This window comes from Phycodurus eques, chromosome 1 (genome assembly GCF_024500275.1).
Source record: "Phycodurus eques isolate BA_2022a chromosome 1, UOR_Pequ_1.1, whole genome shotgun sequence".
In the NCBI taxonomy this organism is placed as follows: Eukaryota; Metazoa; Chordata; class Actinopteri; order Syngnathiformes; family Syngnathidae; genus Phycodurus; species Phycodurus eques.
This window is the reverse complement of record NC_084525.1, coordinates 30,540,859-30,560,993: the sequence shown is the minus strand read 5'-3', so window position 1 is coordinate 30,560,993 and position 20,135 is coordinate 30,540,859. Positions and strand designations below refer to the sequence as shown.

At 41.3% G+C, this 20,135-nt stretch overlaps 1 protein-coding gene across 5 annotated transcripts; it reads right to left on the bottom strand.

Annotated features, from left to right (window-relative positions):
- Nucleotides 1-144: 144 nt before the first annotated feature.
- Nucleotides 145-20,023, bottom strand: gmeb2 (glucocorticoid modulatory element binding protein 2). 5 transcript variants are annotated; one of them, XM_061687208.1, is made up of 11 exons: nt 19,768-20,023; nt 18,032-18,081; nt 17,381-17,532; nt 17,219-17,301; nt 15,421-15,545; nt 11,463-11,566; nt 10,712-10,869; nt 7,334-7,396; nt 7,105-7,242; nt 6,880-7,002; nt 145-1,948 (listed from the first exon to the last, which is right to left on the bottom strand). In XM_061687208.1, the coding sequence occupies exons 2-11, from the start codon at nt 18,044-18,046 to the stop codon at nt 1,314-1,316; spliced, it is 1,596 nt and encodes a 531-aa protein (XP_061543192.1). In that variant the 5' UTR covers nt 18,047-18,081; nt 19,768-20,023; the 3' UTR covers nt 145-1,313. The 5 variants fall into 5 exon arrangements, with proteins under 5 accessions (XP_061543192.1, XP_061543182.1, XP_061543173.1 ...); XM_061687198.1 differs by having other exon boundaries at nt 18,032-20,023; XM_061687189.1 differs by having other exon boundaries at nt 17,381-18,081.
- Nucleotides 20,024-20,135: the final 112 nt, after the last annotated feature.

Below are 20,135 nucleotides of genomic sequence, written 5' to 3'. Positions count from 1 at the left end.
TTACAAAAATAACAATAATAATTAAAAAAACAAAATCTATACAAACGACTTTTTTAATGTAATCAAATTCGAACAAAACGTCTAATGCAAGGTTGGACACCATTTCATCTCTGTCTGATCAGATATTAAACCATTTTGTGACGTGAAACGGAACCTTCTTTTAGCTCAGTTTTAACGTGGTAAGCACAACATTGTCAACATGAATCAATTGAAGCCCACATGATTTTAGGATTATAATAGACTGTTTCAAATACTGTTCATTGCTACTTGGATAGAAATAAATAAATAAATCATACAGTATGTATTAATGCAAACCCATACTCCAGCTGTCATTAAAATAAGTGATACATACGTTTTATATGTAATACACACAAAAGCATTTATTACACAAATTACAATGTCCAAATCAAATATTTTATGTGGAACTCAAAGGTATACTTAGAACGTATTATGAGCAATTCATACTATCAAACAAAAAGTGAAATATTTGAAACATTTTGTTCATCTGTGTAAATAGCATGGCAACATATTCGCAGACAAAGAAATCAACCAAGAGGAACACAACACAGGAAAGACCAGTTGGACATCCACAGCATTTATGTCCTTTTTTTTTTCTTGGCATGTGACTGTATATACTACAAGGAAATTACATATTTGAGGCACTTTTTCAGTTCCCATTCCCAATGTCGCCAAAAGGAGATGGAAGCTAATGGAAGGTGCTCAAACATTAGAATACATAAGGACAACCCTTCATAACAGTGCCCTGTTATCTGGTGAACAATGACAAAAATAAACAGCCTTTTCAAAGAACCCCCACTATTGGCAAGAGCTCGGAACAGAGCCCTGCCATGAATAGTGAAAATCCGTGAGTAATTAATGCCATCTCAAAAAGGCTTCTAAATGCTTATAGATGCCATAAGATGGCATCAAAGCACTACTTTGTGCCCCTCAACTCACTTCATCACTTCCTTGGCACCAAGATGCCACAAGATGACGGCAAAGCAATATTTTATATATATATAAATCACTTTAACCCAAGAAAAAATGATTTTTTTCAGCAAATAAGTATAGACAGGTTTAAAAAAAAATTATAATTCCACAAATATGCAAATTCGCGAATGCCGAGCCGTATATATGTGGGGGTACACTGTATTACTTTTCACCAGCTGACATAATTGCTCTAAATTGATTAGAACATGCTCAATACTGATATGGTCTTAGATAACTTCTCCGACAAAAATGTTCTGATTTCAAACAAAATTCCCCCCCCCCCCAAAAATGTGTCCCTGAACAAATGAAATGCTAATTTGCCATCATTGCTGCACCACCAGCTGCTGCATGTCATCCTCTCTCACCTCATTGTGCTGACCTTCTTCATTCTCACCAGCTTGGAGTCCCTGTAGGAAAACATCTGCAGTTGTTGCCATGGCGTCCACCACGGCAATGGTGTCGATTGGCTGCGTGATGCCCGTGTTTTGTGTGCCGGCCAGGCCCTGCAGTGTGGACGGCAGCGTCACCAACTGGAACTGAGGACTGACCATTTTGACAAAGGTCGAAGAGACTACGGCGCCACTTTCTGGGGACGTCCCCTCTTGACCCGCCACGGTGGACAGCACGGTCAGGTTGGAAGCGTCGGCCGCCAGCTCTGAGCCATTGAGCGGCGAGGTCAGGAGTGTGTAGCTCCCCAGGTTGGGGGCCGCCGGAGCTCCCGTCACAGTCAACAGTTTGCCGAGCGACACGGCGCTCAGCTGGTTGAGAGGCAGCGTGACCTGTGCAGGCGCGGGGCTGATGGAGGCCGGGCTGGAGATGGCGCGGCTCATCCGGGAGCGTTTGGGTGCCGGAGCTATGGGTGCGGGGGTGAAGTTCATCAGGACGTTGTTGAGGTGTTGAGATTTGCTCTTCAGCTCCTTGGCTCGCTTTCGGTGCTCATCACACTGCTGCTCCAGAGCTGTAGGCGAACACAGTATAGAGGATAACATTGGTAATGTCTCTTTTTACAAGAATCGGCCTTGATATACACCAGGGTTGGGCAAAGTGCAAACTACAATTCCAATGAAGATGGGACGTTGTTTAGAATGTAAATAAAAAACAGATTACCATGATCTGCAAATCATTTTCAACCTATATTCAATTAAATAAACTACAAAGACAAGATATTTAATCCGGGTTGGCGCTGCCCGATCGCCACCTTGCCAATGGCTAATTGAAACAGTATGTGGCGAAGCAAATATGCCCACGTTTGCCACGCTGGCAAAACAAAACTGCCTACGTCAAAACTCAAAAGCCCTTCCTGATAAAACAAAGTGAGCGCGTTCACTCTGCAGTGTATGAATGGAGTTAAGGGTTCAGTTTATCCCCTGCCTCGTAAAAAGTTTCAATCCACCGCCCAGCCGTTGCTGGCTAAGCAGTCAGGCTCACGGGTTTTCCCAACTGCGGGGACTGGCGCATCGGAGAAGGCAAGACCCGAATTGAAGCATGCATATTAACACCGAAGTACGTTTGAAGTGTTGATGGTCGATGTGTCTTGCAATTCACATGAGTTGTTGCAGCTAGCTAGCTGCCATCTTCATTGGTGCACGAGCCGCTAACTCCACTTTGGCTGCCATGCCGAGCGGCAGCAGTGGCGGCACTGGCTTGAAGCAGGGCCGTAGTGAGTCATTTGAGGGCTTAAGGCAAACATAGTCACTGCCACCGTCCCGTAACCCCCCCCCCCTTATGTAATTTAGACCATTTTGTTCTGCGTTTGAAATCTGTTACAATTATCTGAGAGCTAAAGTTAGCCTACTAATATTTACCTCCAAACAATTAGAATATTATCAACAAAAAAGTAACATTTTGAGAAAATTCTCCAATTTCCAGAGCCAGATAAAGTCCTTAAGATCCTTCTTGAGGATTATTAAATAAGTGAATCATCAACATTTTTACTGTACTTGATAAGAACATTAACTAACATTTAATATATTTTACCCTGCGACTGGCTGGCGACCAGTCCAGGCTGCACCCCGCCTTTCACACCCGCGACCCAAGTGAGGACAAGCGGTATGGAAAATGGATGGATGGATTTGACCATTTCAACCGCTTTAATACTCACATCTTGAAAAGCATCACTTGTGGCACTCTCCACTTTATCTTTATACTCGGCTGGAACTGACAGGAGCGCTACTGACAAGAGTAGTATTATACAGTATTGAAATTTTTGCAAGCCCATCCATCCATCCATCCATCCATCCATCCATTTTCAACACCGCTTATCCTGGTTAGGGTCGCGGGGCGCTGGAGCCTATCCCAGCTGAATTTGGGCGAAAGGCGGACTACACCCTGAACTGGTCGCCAGTCAGTCAGCGGCAGGGCACATATAGACACGGACAACCATTTGCACTCACATCGTCACTGAGTGGGAACTGAAGCAAAGTCAGGCGAGTGTACCACTACACCATCAGTGACTTTTTACAAGCCATGAATTTAAATCAATAAGTCAATATTCTACTTTAATTGAAGGTTTTTCTTTTTACAATTCAATAGTAAAACAAAGATTTGTTATTAATATCAATTCATTATAACATTTAGGCCTGGCCTACAGGACAGAGTTGTTTATTTGTTGGCTGATCCAATGTTGTGTTTTTCATACTATAGAATTTATTTTTATTTAGTGAATAATATGGAAGATAACCCCCCAATTCCGATGAAGTTGGGACGTTGTGTTAAACAAATAAAAACAGAATACAATGATTTGCAAATAATGTTCAACCTATATTTAATTGAATACACGACAAAGACAAGATATTTAATGTTCAAACTGATCAACTTTTTTAGCAAATAATCATTACCTTTGAATTTTATGGCTGAAACACGTTCCAAAAAAGCTGGCACAGGTGGCAAAAAAGACTGAGAAAGTTGAGGAATGCTCATCAAACATGTTTGGAACATCCCACAGGTGAACAGGCTAATTGGGAACAAGTGGGTGCCATGATTGGGTATAAAAGGAGCTTCCCTGAATTGCTCAGTCATTCACAAGCAAAGATGGGGCGAGGGTCACCTCTTTGTGAACAAGTGCGTGAGAAAATAGTCGAACAGTTTAAGGACAACGTTCCTCAATATACAATTGCAAGGTATTTAGGGATTTCATCATCTACGGTCCATAATATCATCAAAAGGTTCAGAGAATCTGGAGAAATCACTACATGTAAGCGCCAAGGCCGAAAACCAACATTGAATGCCCGTGACCTTCGATCCCTCAGGTGGCACTGCATCAAAAACCGACATCAATGTGTAAAGGATATCACCACATGGGCTCAGGAACACTTCAGAAAACCAATGTCAGTAAATACAGTTCGGCGCCACATCCGTAAGTGCAACTTGAAACTCTACTATGCAAAGCAAAGCCATTTATCAACAACACCCAGAAACACCGCCGGCTTCTCTGGGCCCAAGCTCATCTAAGATGGAGTCCACATTTCAAATTGTTTTTGGAACTTGTGGACGTCGTGTCCTCCGAGCCAAAGAGGTAAAGAACCATCCGGACTGTTATGGACGCAAAGTTCAAAAGCCAGCATTTGTGATGGTATGGGGCTGTGTTAGTCCCAATGGCATGGGTAACTTACCCATATGTGAAGTCACCATTAATGCTGATACATACAGGTTTTGGAGAAACATATGCTGCCATCCAAGCAACGTCTTTTTCATGGACGCCCCTGCTTATTTCAGCAAGACAATGCCAAACCACATTCTGCACGTGTTACAACAGCGTGGCTTCGTAGTAAAAGTGTGCGGGTAATAGACTGGCCTGCCTGCAGTCCAGACCTGTCTCCCATTGAAAATGTGTGGCGCATTATGAAGCCTAAAATACGAGAACGGAGACCCCGGACTGTTGAACAACTGAAGCTGTACATCAAGCAAGAATGGGAAAGAATTCCACCTACAAAGCTTCAACAATTAGTGTCCTCAGTTCCCAAAGGTTTATTGAATGTTGTTAAAAGAAAAGGGGATGTAACACAGTGGTAAACAGGACCCTGTCCCAGCTTTTTTGGAACGTGTTGCAGCCATAAAATTCTAAGTTAATGATTATTTGCTAAAAACAATCAAGATCAGTTTGAATGTTAAATATCTTGTCTTTGTAGTGTATTCAATTAAATATAGGTTGAACATGATTTGCAAAGTATTCTTTTTTTATTTATGCAAACACCACAGAGGTGAGGCCGGATTTGAACCAGAGTCCTCAGAACTGTGAGGCAGACATGCTAACAAGTCGTACACCGTCCCACCCTCCAATATGATATGTAATGTCCAATGTTACAAATTAATATGTAATAAGGTACATTTTCAACCATATCTGTTACTACCACATCCGTCCATTGACGGCATCCAATTTAGCGTCTTGGTTCACTTTTTGGCAGTTAAAAAATATACTGTATATAAAGAATAAACAAATGTCGACTAAAAGAATGCATTCAAAAGAAAACACGGAAGTCAAAAGGAAGTAGTAAAGCACACCAAAAACTAAACAGCCTTTAGTTCCGTAGGGGAATTTTGTCAACCCACCGCCACAGTACTTTCACTCCAATATGATACTGTATTCCCCGGCCCCGCCTGTGTGGAGTTTGCATGTTCTCCCCGTGCCTGCGTGGGTTCTCTCCGGGCACTCCGGTTTCCTCCCACATCCCAAAAACATGCATTAATTGGAGACTCTGAATTGCCCGTAGGCATGACTGTGAGTGTGAATGGTTGTTTGTTTCTATGTGCCCTGCGATTGGCTGGCAACCAGTTCAGGGTGTACCCCGCCTCCTGCCCGATGACAGCTGGGATAGGCTCCAGCACGTCCGCGACCCTAGTGAGGAGAAGCGGCTCAGAAAATGGATGGATGGATGATACTGTATGTAATGTCTAATGTTACAAATGTATATATACAAACGGCACATTGTCGCAGCTTACCAGAGAATCATGACGTCCTCATGAGTGCCGACTTCCAGGTCAGGGACGCGACGTCACATGCCATCTACTTTCGTTTTTCTATTTATCTCATGAATTACCGCTTACTTTTTCACTGCAACACAGTCTCCAGTTGGCTACCTTTAAGGGGTTTCACTGTGAACTCATTCCTTCTTGGATCACTACTCTGTGATGCTATGTAAGCTAGCTAGCTCTTCTGGCTAGCTCCTGCGTATTGATCTCTGAACTTGCAGAGATCAATACGAAGGCAAATCCATTTTCTGTACTGCTTATCCTCAGCGGGCGTGCCGGAGCCTATTCCAGCTATCTTCGGGCGAGAGGCAGGGTACAACCGGAACTGGTCACCAGCCAATCGTAGAGCGCATAAACAAACAGCCACGTCAATTAACCTACCATGCATGTTTTTGTGATGTGGGAGTAAACCGGAGTGCTCAGAGAAAATCCACACAGGCACGGGAAGAATATGCAACGCCATACAGACGAGGCCGGATTTGAAGCGGTACAGAAAATGGATGCACGGATGGATATTCTGTTGGTGTGATTGCACTGTTTTAATTCTGCTTTTTTTAAATAGTACAGTCTTATTGAGTATGTTGTGACTGTCCTGCGATGACTGGGCAGGTGCAAAAGGCTGACTAGGGTAAGAGTGGCGTTGTCGAGGGCTCCCCTCGGAGTCCACAGCGTCCTCAGAACTGTGAAGCAGATGTGCTCAACAGTCACCCACCGTGCCACCCAACACAATATTTATTTGGAAAACCTAATAAAATATGGCTCATACTTCATGTTTTAAGCATGGATAGCAGCAAATTGATGGTGCATCTTGTAGTATTCCTGATTTGGGGGACCGATTGCGTGGGTGGACATTATACTCAAAAGCGTATTATACACGCGCAATCAGGTTACACAACTTTTGCCCATGTTAAACAGACTGACCAGCCAGGCTGTTGGTGTACTGCTCTCTGTAATGGTCCATCTGGCTTTTATGACTGCTCAGAACCTTTTTCACCAGATCCAGCATTCCAAAGTTGTGGACTATGCTGTTGAGCAAAGCAGCATCTGACAAAACAAACAAATCCGTGTTAAATGTTTCAGCGGATTGTGATGATACTGGACTGAATGGCTCAGTTCAAGCCAAGGCAAACTTAGCACTAGTCTAACCTTTGACTTGCAGAGATGGCTCACACACTCTTTCGTGCAGCCCCTTTAGCACCTCTTGGAGCTCCTTCTGGAAGTCTTCAATCACCTCCTCCAGTAGCCCCGCGTCCTTCACCGCACGCCAGAATGACACAGCATCCTCTGCATACACAAATACATGTAAACAGAGTGTAATCAGATGTCGTCACTCTCAACTGCAATTTATTTTTAAAGTTTAAAGATTCAGAATCACCTCCAACGGCTGTGACCCACTCTGAAGGTCCTGCTGACGCCTCTGGGGAGGAGTCTCCATTCACTACCATGGAAACACAACACAGTGTTGGTTAAACCGGCCCCTCTACTTTTCTTTCTTTTTTTTTTTTTTTTTTTTTAATTTAGATTCAGACGAAACATTTATGAACATGGCACAAGGGGCAATTAGGGCCCCCACATATCAAAGCGACGCAGCCAAAAGCAAATGAAGTGGACCATCGTAAGAAATTTCCAGTCGGCGACTCTTCCCCACACATGAAGAACCGCACAATGATCAACTCACTGCAGCAGAAAAACTGCGAACCTGTATTGGGTTTGAGGGTCCACATACAATGTTTAACTATTTATTTTCTTTTTTACTGAACCACAAAAATATGACTCCATTGTGAAATAATAAGTTGATGGCTACAAAGAAGAGGAAATGGGTGAGAATAAGGAGAGAGTGTGGATACTGTTAGCAATGATCGATTTCCCCATTCACTGACTGCAATCGTGCATTTCGGCAATAGAGACTCTGGACTATCCTTTCTAGCCACAGGCCTCACAGTTCTGAGGACCCGGGTTCAATCCCCGGTCCCGCCTGTGTGGAGTTTGCATGTTCTCCCCGTGCCTGCGTGGGTTTTCTCCGGGCACTCCGGTTTCCTCCCACATCCCAAAAACATGCATGTTAGGTGAATTGACAACTCTAAATTGCCCGAAGGTGTGACTGTGAGTGCGACTGGTTGTTTGTTTATATGTGCCCTGCGATTGGCTGGCAACCAGTTCAGAGTGTATCCCGCCTCCTGCCCGATGACAGCTGGGATAGGCTCCAGCACGCCCGCGACCCTAGTGAGGAGAAGCGGCTCAGAAAATAGATGAATGGATATTCTCGTTCCCTTTTTTTGCTGCTGTGTCACCTGCGTCCTGGTACAGACTAAGAACAGCTAATATGATGTGCTAATAATGTCAGCACACTTTAAAAATATAGAAACAAATTATTTGACAAAATAGAGATATAATGTTAACGTGTAGAGATCTAATTTTAATGTGACTATAATTTTTCAACAGTTATTTTAATTTTGATTTCCTAATTATAACAACATATACCATAGCAAGCAGCAGCTTTTTGTTAACCTTTCTTGCTGAGGTCACCTGACTGTGGTCGGGAGACACAGGGGAGATGTTTTCTCCAAGGCCGAAGCTGTCCTTTTCGGAGGTGACTACCTTTACTGAATATTGTGTTGGTGGCAAAACTGTCCCCGGTCGGTGTCTGTATAGTGTATACAACTTCCGCGTAGCCTCTCTTCAATCTATGCATACACACTCATATATTCACGCCACGCACACACTGTGCTCGCAATTACATTTCAGTCTAGCAATATCCGTAAAATTATTAAAACAATAAAATTGACTGCTTTGTAAAATAACATGTCGATGTGGCCATTGACTACCGTTTAAGCTTTCTACATGGCTCCTTCGAAAAATTAATTACCCCCTCTCAGCAGGGTCATAATAGTTTGTGATTTTCCATTATAGTTAGAAAACATTTTTATTTCATTTCGTTTGCGAAAATGTTTTTTTTCAATTTTTGTTATTTTGCTCATTTTCATTTACTATAATAACCTTGGGCGGCACGGTGGCCGACTGGTTAGAGCGTCAGCCTCACAGTTCTGAGGTGCGGGGTTCAATCCCCGTCCCCGCCTGTGTGGAGTTTGCATGTTCTCCCCGTGCCTGCGTGGGTTTTCTCCGGGCACTCCGGTTTCCTCCCACATCCCAAAAACATGCATTAATTGGAGACTCTAAATTGCCCGTAGGTGTGACTGTGAGTGTAAATGGTTGTTTGTTTCTATGTGCCCTGCGATTGGCTGGCAACCAGTTCAGGGTGTACCCCGTCTCCTGCCCGATGACAGCTGGGATAGGCTCCAGCACGCCCGCGACCCTAGTGAGGAGAAGCGGCTCAGAAAATGGATGGATGGATAATAACCTTGCCTCTGATTTACAGTATGTCACCGCACGATCAGCTGATTCACCACAGTTCTCTATAGAGCAGTGGTCCCCAATCTTTTTTGCACCACAGACCGGTTTCACCTAAAGACATATTTTGACGGACTGTCGTAGCCACTGCGCAGGCAGACTACCGGGCCCACGTAATCCCACCTCCTTATCGGTGGCCCCTGCACACTCTGTCAATGTCGCTGCCCGGTGAGTGTCACCTTTCGTCGGGGTACATGCTCTTGGCTGAGCTGAACTAAATTGAGAAAGGAACAAATCAGTTCAAAAAGTGATTTCATTCAGTACGTTCACGTAAAAGATTTGTTAGTTGACAAAACACTACTCGAGCCCCATCTAACGCTCTGCTTATAAAAAAAAAAAAAAAAAAAAACAGATACGCAAACACATACTGACACACTATTATAGTGCGCTTTTAACATTCTCAGTGCAGATGTGCAGTGCACCCCTGACAATTACACTAAATACTTGTATGAAAACCCCTTCTAGGACATAAATCTAAAACATTCAAATGAAGAACTGAGCGAGTTCCTTCTGTTGCGTGACCATGCATTCCTATACTGCTGCGCAAAACAATTAATTCAGTTCACACCCTATTGGTACCACTGTAACCAGAGAACAAGTACAAATTTAGGTAAATGTCCATTATTTTCTATATAAAAATGTGATACATTATATGAACAAACAGGAGGTTCAACCTTTGAGATTTGGTTACCTTTTTTACATGAGAGAGACAAAATATTGGAAACACACCTCAGTGTGATGCACTTCAGCACTATGCCAATCCAAATAACAGTTATAATCATAATTAAATGAAAATCCAGTTTTACAAAAATAATGTCAAGGACGCTTCACGTAGTGGGGCATAAAAACATAAATCAGATTACTCAAGAGACTCAAAAGAGTCAGGCAAGGACAAAACCTTTAACAAAACTATAAATTGTTGTTGAGTTAAGTGTGCATTAACGGGGCCATGGGGATATTAGTTTTCACAAAACTTTATGGAGGCGCATGATGCGTAGACCTTCACCAACCTCGCACAATTTCCCAAAATGTAGTTGGTGTATGTGCATATGTGTTAGCAGGGTCGTGGAAAAACTCCTTTACTGCTTTTCACTAAGCTTTGTGGACAGGTGGGGCATGATGCACAAATCTCCACCAAGGCCCAATAAACACAGAGGAACAAAAACATCTTTCTATACTGAGAGAGTAAATGGAAAGATAGCCATCAGGTTAAAGTTTGAAGGCGTATATACAGTACAATGCATTCAGTGTTTGAGGTGTTTTTTGAAGGTATACAGAGAAGAGGGAGGAGAGACCATAATAGTAGCACATCACACACCCACAGGGTGGAGGCTCATTTACTTACAGTAAGCAGTGGATGAGGCGGCAGCAGCCAGGTCGGCAGACTGATCCGAGCTGGCGGCCACTTTGTTTCCCAACAGATCGATCTTGGTGCTGCGGCAGGTGTTGGAGCAGATTTTTGCGTGATGGTAGAACTCCAGCTCACCGGAGTCCATGATCTTTCTAAGGAATAAAAACATTTGGTGACATGTTGTCTTTGGAGTTCATAAAACTAATGGAGGACACATGAATGATATTTCAATGTTGAGGTGATTATTGTCCTTGATGCACTTCTTTAATTTTGCAAACACGTAAATTACTATGACATTTACTGTTATTTGACACTTGGTACTACTAACGACATTAATGACTTTGCACCGTGATGGTATGACCATAATTGAAAAAAATTCTGAACACAGTTATAAATGTATATTTTTATGATGGGATCAGGTGCTTTGAGTTACTTTCAAATATATTTGCTAACATTGCAGCTTGGCAATCAAACAGATGACATACTGTTAGTACCTCATACAGTTAACACATCAATTAGTGGTGAGAGAGTTCCTTTTTATTTAGATCAGGAAATTCATCAAATCCAACTATTCTTCTTTGACACTGACAAATTAAATTCATTCAGGGTACAAGGTATTTTAATTGGTCAAAGCTTTTTTTTCTGTGAAATGATAAATGTGATTGTTCTGATTAATTGACAATTTAATTTTCCTCACATGATTAATATTTTAATAATATAATTATAATAACATAAGTGATCTCACCTGAGCATGGTGCCATTGAGCCTGATTGCTCTTTTCCAGTCCTTCAGTGTAGACTTGCCTGCAAGGCAGACAAACTCCTTTGGGCTGATGAGCTGATGATTAAACTGGAGAAAACAACACAAGCATGAGCTGTAGATTATTTCTTAAATCCAAAATTCATCCACATCAACCATGTACAAAAAAAAAAAGGTGTTAACCGAGGTATTTCAGTCTGTAAAGGACTTTGTCGGTCTTAGCATAAGGATTTGAGTTCCAAAAGTGAACTCTCAGCTGTGAGTGCAGGCAGCTCTTGACCTTCATAAGGCTGACCATTTTAGTGGAGTACAAAATGTCATACTTTTAGACATCCTAATTTCCATACTGCTCTGTAAAAAAATCTAATAATTTGTGATATATATTGTTATCCTAATAGCATCATAGCCTAAGTCATTTTTGAACATTTTCGTAAGACGAAAAAAAAAAAATTAAACAGACTAGAGTCCAATTGCTCCAATTGTACCTTTGCATTACTTCCATGACCTGGATTATTGAGAAGCTACACATACAAAAAGAAAAACAATGTTTTGCAAGCACACTGGTATTTCTCATCAATATTGTGAGAGCAAGTTTAAAAAAAAAAAAAGACAATTATGCTATTAGACTAACGATAGCTGGGATAGGCTCCAGCACTCCCGCGACCCTAGTGAGAATAAGCGGCTCAGAAAATGCATGGATGGATATAAAATGCAAACTCGCAGCCTGACAACGCTGTACTCTGTCGGTCTTCATTGACTGGACAACGGCAAGAATTTGCCACAGCGTATCATTCAAAATATCTATGGTGAAGTGCTTAGTTCGTATTTGTCTCTTTTACTGCCAGGAAGTGTCTGTGCATTTTAATCGCCTATTTTGTTGTTTTCTTCACATTTATTTCCTCCCCCTCTGATTGTTTTAAATTCATTAATTTCTGTCTTTACAGTACTTTAGTTTAAATCTTACTGTCAGGTTGCTATGTTTGCTCGTACAAATCTAACGACTAAGGGTGCTGCGCATTAAGTTGGAACAATATAATTACTTTTTTGACAGGAAATATTTCAGATGTTGGAAGGGTGAACATTATCAATTGATAATGTACACAACCGGAATCTTCTGAGTCAAATAGAATCAACTATTCACCAAGACCATGGCATAATACTGTGTGCCATCATACAAACATTGTAGCTGCACTTCCAAGGGCCTAAGACAAAACAAACAAACAAAAAACATAGATTGACCGATATATTTTTTTCAATATTCGTAACTTTTGTTATAGAAAATAGGGGTGTCTCGATCCGATCTTTGAGATCAGAAATTGGGCCGATGTCAACACAAATAAAATAAATAAATGAAAAATAAAATTGAGGATCGGATTCAATCTAAAATCTCTGAGTTTACCACTCTTATACAAGCAGCCCATTACATGCTCCACTCAAGCACTCTCCAGCAGCACCTAGACAGCTTCCAGAGGCCACGTGATTACAACAGATTGCTAAAGTGCTAACATATTAGCAAGAAGTACGCGAGAATGTTGCTTGCTTAAAGTTGTTGATTACCTTTCCAGTTGAAATTCACTCTAAAACTAAACACCAGAGGTGTGGACTCGAGTCACATGACTTGGACTCGAGTCATGAATATGACGACGTTAGACTCGACTTGAGAAACGAAAACTGTAGCTCTCTCTCAACAGCTCCACATGCCAATGTTAGTTTTATTACAGGAATTTCAGAATGGTGTAATCATTCAGTTGACATTCCCAACAGATATCACTCAGGTGAAAGTATCCCAGCATATTAAAGATAGATTAGAACTTAATTCTTTTAACAGGTAACGCCCTGTTGGGCACATTTCAAGTAGAGGAATTGACGAGGAGATCACTCTTTCAGACACTACCTGAAGTGATGGTTTTATTAAAAAAACAGTGCACAATAAATCCACTATAAATGTGGCAGTTACATAAGGTACACATTCTCTTAAGTACTGGTAATATACATTATCAGTTGAAAATGAGGTGGCGCTGGCATTTGATTAGGATGCCGCCTGGACGCTTCCCTGGTGAGGTGTTCTGGGCTCGTCCACCGGCAGGAGATCCCGGGGACTACCCAGAACACGAGACTAAGTCTCTCAGCTGGCCTGGGAATGCCCCGGGATCCCCTCGGAAGAGCTAGAGGAAGTGGCTGGAGAGAGGGAAGTTTGGGGTTCCCTGCTAAAGCTACTGCCCCAGCGACCCGACCTCGGATAAGTGGAAGAAAATGGATGGATGGAATATACACAGAAATGACAAAGACATTTAACGTAACAATAAGAATGTTAATTATTGGAGAAAAAAAATCACATTGCATTCTGGCAATCGTGACTTCACGTCACGTATGCTTGTTTTCGTTAGGATTAGCAGCTAGCTTTGTGAGCGATCACGCAATAGTTACACAGTGGGCTGGCCATGCGCTATCTGGGCTTCCTGTTCATTGCAGTCTGGTTTAGTCAGTATAGTGCTCTTAACAGTCAGTCCTGTATTTCTTTTTTTAAGTTGACTTTATTTAACGATCAGCACACAGCTAGCATCTATTCAACATGAAGCTACACTCTTCTTTGTGTTGTTTTCTTCTTCGCCTCTTTTTGATGTAATATTTTTATGCAGTGCCCCCTAGTGTTCTGATACCATAGTTGGATGAAATTCTGAGAGAGGTCTGTTGAATGTAACTTCAGAAATAAAGTGTAAAAGGTCATAGCATAGCATTTTCATAGAATAACTGAAAACGCACTATTGATTGGTTTTAAAAGGGGCAAAAACTAATGTTTAAGCAGTAGTTACGTTGCAAGTTAAATATACATTTGTTATCATTGGTTTTATTTCGGCGGCACAGTGGGAAAACTGGTTAGAGCGTCTGCTTCACAGTTCTGAGGTCCGGGGTTCCATCCCGGCCCCGCCTGTATGGCGTTTGCATGTTCTCCCCGTGCCTGCGTGGGCACTCCGGTTTCCTCTCACATCCCAAAAACATGCATGGTAGGTTAATTGGCGACTCTAAATTGCCCGTAGGTGTGAATGTGAGTGCGACAGGTTGTTTGTTTGTATGTGACCTGCGATTGGCTGGCAACCAGTTCATGGTGTACCCTGCCTCCTGCCCGATGATAGCTGGGATAGGCTCCAGTACGCCCGCGACCTTAGTGAGGAGAAGCGGCTCAGAAAATGGATGGATGGATGGATGGTTTTACTTAATTTATTTTTTAGTATTGCTGATATCGGATCGGACCGATATCGGTATCGGAAGTGAAAAAGTTGGACTGAGACATCCCTAGTAGAAAACAGAGCTGTTGTAACAGTCTCGGAACCATGAATATTTTTTCCATACAATAGTTTCCATTTTCCATTCCTAGAAATTTATGAAATCAAATTCCATACTTTTTCACAATTTTACATGGATAGGCTCTAGTGAGGATAAGCGGTACAGAAAATGGATGGATGGATGGATGTAGGAACCCTGTGTATTGATCCTGCTATTTTTGTCTGTTTTTATCTCTGTGAAACACTTGTATTCCTTGTGGAGGAAAAGTGCAAAATTTGATTTGATTGATAAATATAGTAACCCTGTTCAAGATTTAGGATCACTTCTACTGTCACACTTTTTCTTTTCTTTGTATTTTCCAGCAGTCTGGATTCCATGTGGCACCATGCTACCTCTCACAGGTCAGCCTTGGTACAGCAAAAGACAGCCGGGGCCTCACTGATCAACGTTGCGTATGCACAAAACGGAGCCTAAAAGATGCGTATGCAACTTCCTGCACAAGGTATGTGACCTATCAAAGTAAACTTGAGGGAAAAAGTGCGCACCTGTACGTAAACTCTGACCCATGCGTACACACATTCAGTTATTCAGACATAGTCAATGACTCTTGTAAATGAAAGAATACATTGGAGACTCATTAGCATTTGGCTAAAATGTACCTGGACACATTTCACATTAATCCCGGGGCAGACAAACTTCTTCCACACCAATGTGGCTGTGGCATCTCCACAAGTGATGGGGTAGAACACATCAGCCTCCACATCTACCTCATCTGTTAACTTCACTGCAAACACAGAGACGGGGTCAAACTCACAAAGCCAAAACTCAACAAAATCGAGGATAACTTGACAGCATTATTTTTTCTAAATCGCTTATTAAATCTTAAGAGTTACAACTAGATTATTGTTCAATTAAAATATGCTACCATTGTTGTCCTTGAACTAGTGCTGGCCTAAATTTGATATCACATTTTATTCGCCCTAATGTCGATATGACTCGATATTTATTGTATTCAAATGTATCAATGTATAAAACTGGACCATACCAAATTGATTTACATTATAAAGCAGAAGGTTTATTTAACAACCATACAGATCACAAAAAAATAAATAACTTTTCCCTGCACGTATCACAAAATACAACTATCTCCGTGCCGTGCCGCCAGAAGAATTTGTCTAAATTTCCATATTTTTTTAATTATGTCAAGAACATTACAGCGGGACAGTTATTGCAGTATATTATGTAATAGGTTAAAAATAATTCTGCATACTGTTCAATTGTGGAACATAATCATTACGCTACAGTTGAAATCGTTAACATATTATGGCTTTAATATTTGTTATTAGAATGTATTTCTTAGGGTTTGGCTCTGTTGTAAGTTAAGTGATGAATCACTAGGAATGGTTAAGTGATGAATACAATACTATAAATAAAGCGAATAAAAAAAGATATACAAGACCGATTCTTGAGAATGCCACACTGTGCAAACTCAACTGTCAGGAACAGTTAGCTCAGATAGCGAGGGCCAACCCACTGCCAAACTATTTGCGTGATCGCCGATCGCTCAGGCAAAGGAGCTAACTAGTAGCTGCTAATGCTAATGTAAACAAACCCGTGAAAGTGTTCACGGGTTAGCTCATCCAGGAAAGGCAAACTACTATCTTCCCGCCCTTTTCACAGAGTGAACACAAAAACATAAGCACTTCAACTCCCACCATGATCACTCCGCTGCATTGTTTTATTTACATTACAGGAGCGGGACGGAGTCGCAGATCTCTTGTAGATGATACATATTCAGGTGATTTTACACGGATATGCCCGTCTTCGTCGTAAAATTTTGTATACACGTTTTGCAAACTACGGTAGTTTCCAAACGATAGACGTGCCCTTTTATGGGACTATTTATGGCTCACTAGTCACCAGCATCTTCTCCATATTGGCGGAAGTCTCACAGAGGAGCGAAAAGTATATAAATAAAATTGATGATCCCCTGTTTTCTTCTTCTTTTTTTTTTTTAAATCAAGCATTAATAAAATATTGATCTAGTCAAGCTTCACAATATATCGCCTAGCACTACCTTGAACAGAGGTCAAATTGAAAGGTTACAAGTTGTTTCAAAATTCTGACTTTGTGAACAACAAACCAACTTTGTACTGCTGTTGTAGACTAATTGTTAAGACAATGTTTAGATAATTAATTTAATGATTAGAGGTGACAGATCAGCGTGACTAACCAAAATGCCCTGCGACACAACCACAAGAAATACAGTGGAACTTTGGTTCAAGGATTTAATTCGTTCCGTTTACGTCATTCGTTCGTTTACCAGTAAATTTGAGGGTTGAATATGACTTTGGCTATCAAAATAATAATAAAACAAACTCTCTAAAAATAAACGGTGCAGCTGCTCTAGACGGCTAAATGTACAGAACATTGAAAAAAAAATGCAGGTTACTTTACCAATGACTGCTTCTTCATTGCACAAGGAATTTGTTTTACTCAGGTCATCAGTTTCCACTTGAGTGACTGTGAGGATCTGTTCCCTGGAAATACAAAAAAAATAAAAAGGCGCAACAGGATCCAACATTGCTGGTGATTGTTTTTCTTTGTGTTGGTACAAACCCTGGCTCGTGGCTGAGCTGTGCGGCCATCAGCACTGCTTTCTCCTCCTCCACCACAGAGGAGAGGCCTTCGACAGCTTCCTCAGACATTGTGACAATCACGACCTCACTCATTTCCTGCATTTTCACCTCAGCTGAGGCCATGCTGCACAACTTAAGGATGAAGTAATTACAGATAAAGATGGATAGGCAGATAGACATATTTGAGATTAGAGTTGCATACAATTGTTTAAGAAACATTTTTAGTTCCCGAGCTACTGTAGCACCAGTGGGTATGTTTGTGTTTGGCTTGTTTTTATGTTTTATATAGTAGTATAACAGCGTAGTATTGTAACGGTAAGCTCAATTACAAACATTAAGTATACAACAAAAACAAATTAATATTTTTTTGTTGTATACTAAATACATTTGGGTTTGATATCAAAAGATGAATATGAGAAAGTTCAGAATTCCAGCTTTTATTTCATGGTATTTACATCTAGATGTGTTAAACAAGTTACGACAGACCACCGTTTGTTTGAACACACCCACTTTTCAAGTGAGCAAAAGCATTGGAACTTGTGACTAATGGGTGTTTCTATAGTTGCTCAGGTGTTGCCTTTTAAATTGATTGCTTAAACAGATAGTGCTTGTTTTTGGCTTTGGGTTTCACCTGTGAAAAATGCATTTGCTGTTAAGCAAACATGAAGACCAGAGAGCTGTCTGTGGGAGAAAAGCAAACAATTTTGAAGCTAACAGAAGAGGGAAAATCGATCAGAGCTATTGCACAAACATTGGGCATAGACAATTTGGAATGTCCTGAAAAAGAAAACAACATGTACTGTACAGGCACTCATACAAGGCGCGTGATTGGTTCCCGGCGCGACATCGACCAATGAGAGCACGAGTGAATTTATCCCGTGAGCTGATTGGCTGCGCATCATCGCAGCCTCATCCCGCGTCTTCCCTTGTTGTGTCTCGCCAGTCTCGTCCACGCTGTTGTGTTCACAACGACTTTTTTTGTTAAAGGGATAATTTTTTTGATTAGTTAACCAAGCCCTTACAATGCCACCTAAGCGCTGTGCCCCTGCGAAAGCTTCCTCCGGGGCGCCCAAGAGGAAGAAGAAGATGATGACCATCAGCGAAAAAGTGAAACTTTTAGAATTGATCAAAGAGGGCAGAAGTTATGCATCTGTGGCTCGCCATTATGGCGTGAATGAATCTACAGTGCGGTACATCAAGAAAGAGGAAGCAAACATCCAATTTTGAGGCAATGTTAATTACTGTATAAGGTTTTATAATTAAAGATTTAAGTAAATACGTGTACAGTTGTAATTTTTGTCTCAAATATGTAAAGTATAAATACTGTTTACATATTTTAAACATTCTGGTACCCACATACACATCCACAAAAATTCCTAGGTGGGGGGGCAAATCCTACTTTGCGGTTTTTCATCTTTCACGGGGGTCTGGTCCCCATTAACTGCGAACAATGAGGGAACACTGTATGTTGATTTAATGTGACCCTAATTTTTCTTTTTTTTTCTCCAAAAACTGAGACGTAAATGGTGATTTCTTCACAGTATTCTAATTTTTTTAATTCCTAATTTCGTGGATTTTACAAGATGGAAACCCAAATTATGTAAAAATTAAACAAATAAATACTTGAAATTGTTGAAATTGTGGGCCCTGAATCTACAATCTATGAAAGTTTTACTTTTTGAATAGAATTATGGAAATAAACCGTTCCATGATGTTAAATTTTTTTGGGAAAGGGTCTGTATGTACACACACATCATTCCCTGTCTCTAATGCGATTATTAAAGCTTTCTGTTTAATAATAATCCCTCCATTCATTTTCCGCTAAATTTACCCTCAACAACAACAACAATCATAATAACGATAAATTAAATTTATTACATCGCTTCTCAAGACACTCAGACGCGTCAGAAATCAATCCCGGTAAACCCGGGCGCTGGTGTCAGCTACGCTGCCCACCGCGGTGGAATGCAGACAAGTCTCGCCGTCCGGCGGGAGCCTGGGTGGATGTAGCGGGGACGCGGTCACGACCTAAACCGGGTGTTCAAGAGCTTGCTGAGACAGAGATAGATAGGTAGGTGATAAATTAGCTTGTTGTTGTTTTTTAATCTCCCCGCCTTTCCTAATTTACAATACGTGACAACAACAACGCATCGTCCTTCGGTGAACGTGAACCTCGGGGCTGAATTATGAACTGAATGAGGAAGCACTTGAATGATTCTGTGAAGAGCTGAACGAATTTTTTTTTTTAAACTGATTCTAGTGATTCAGTACACTCAAAATAACTGCCGTAGCCATCATTATCAGGCAGAGGTGTAGGGCAGCTAAAAGTAATTACCATTAAGTTGTGTTACCTTAAATATATCTTACCTTGTGTATCACTGATGTTAGCAGATCCCTCGCTGCGCGGTGGCTAACGCTAGCACAATGGTCGCTACAAACTTTACTGTTTATTTAGTTATGGCGGAGAAACAACACGTCAGTGCAGTGAGCTGATTTCCATCTAACATGATAAAGTCGCTAAATACTTTGACTATGCTTGAAATACAAAGTTCCATCTTCCTGCGACTTCCTAAATGTCAATTGCCTGTGCGCAGATGACGCTCCTTCTTCACGACATTAATAGAAATTCAAAACCTAACATTATAGCTGACTATCGCCACCTACTGTCAAATTATTGGATTGAATTTCCTTGCTATTTGACATGCAGGATTGCACTTTGGCACCTATGCATCAAA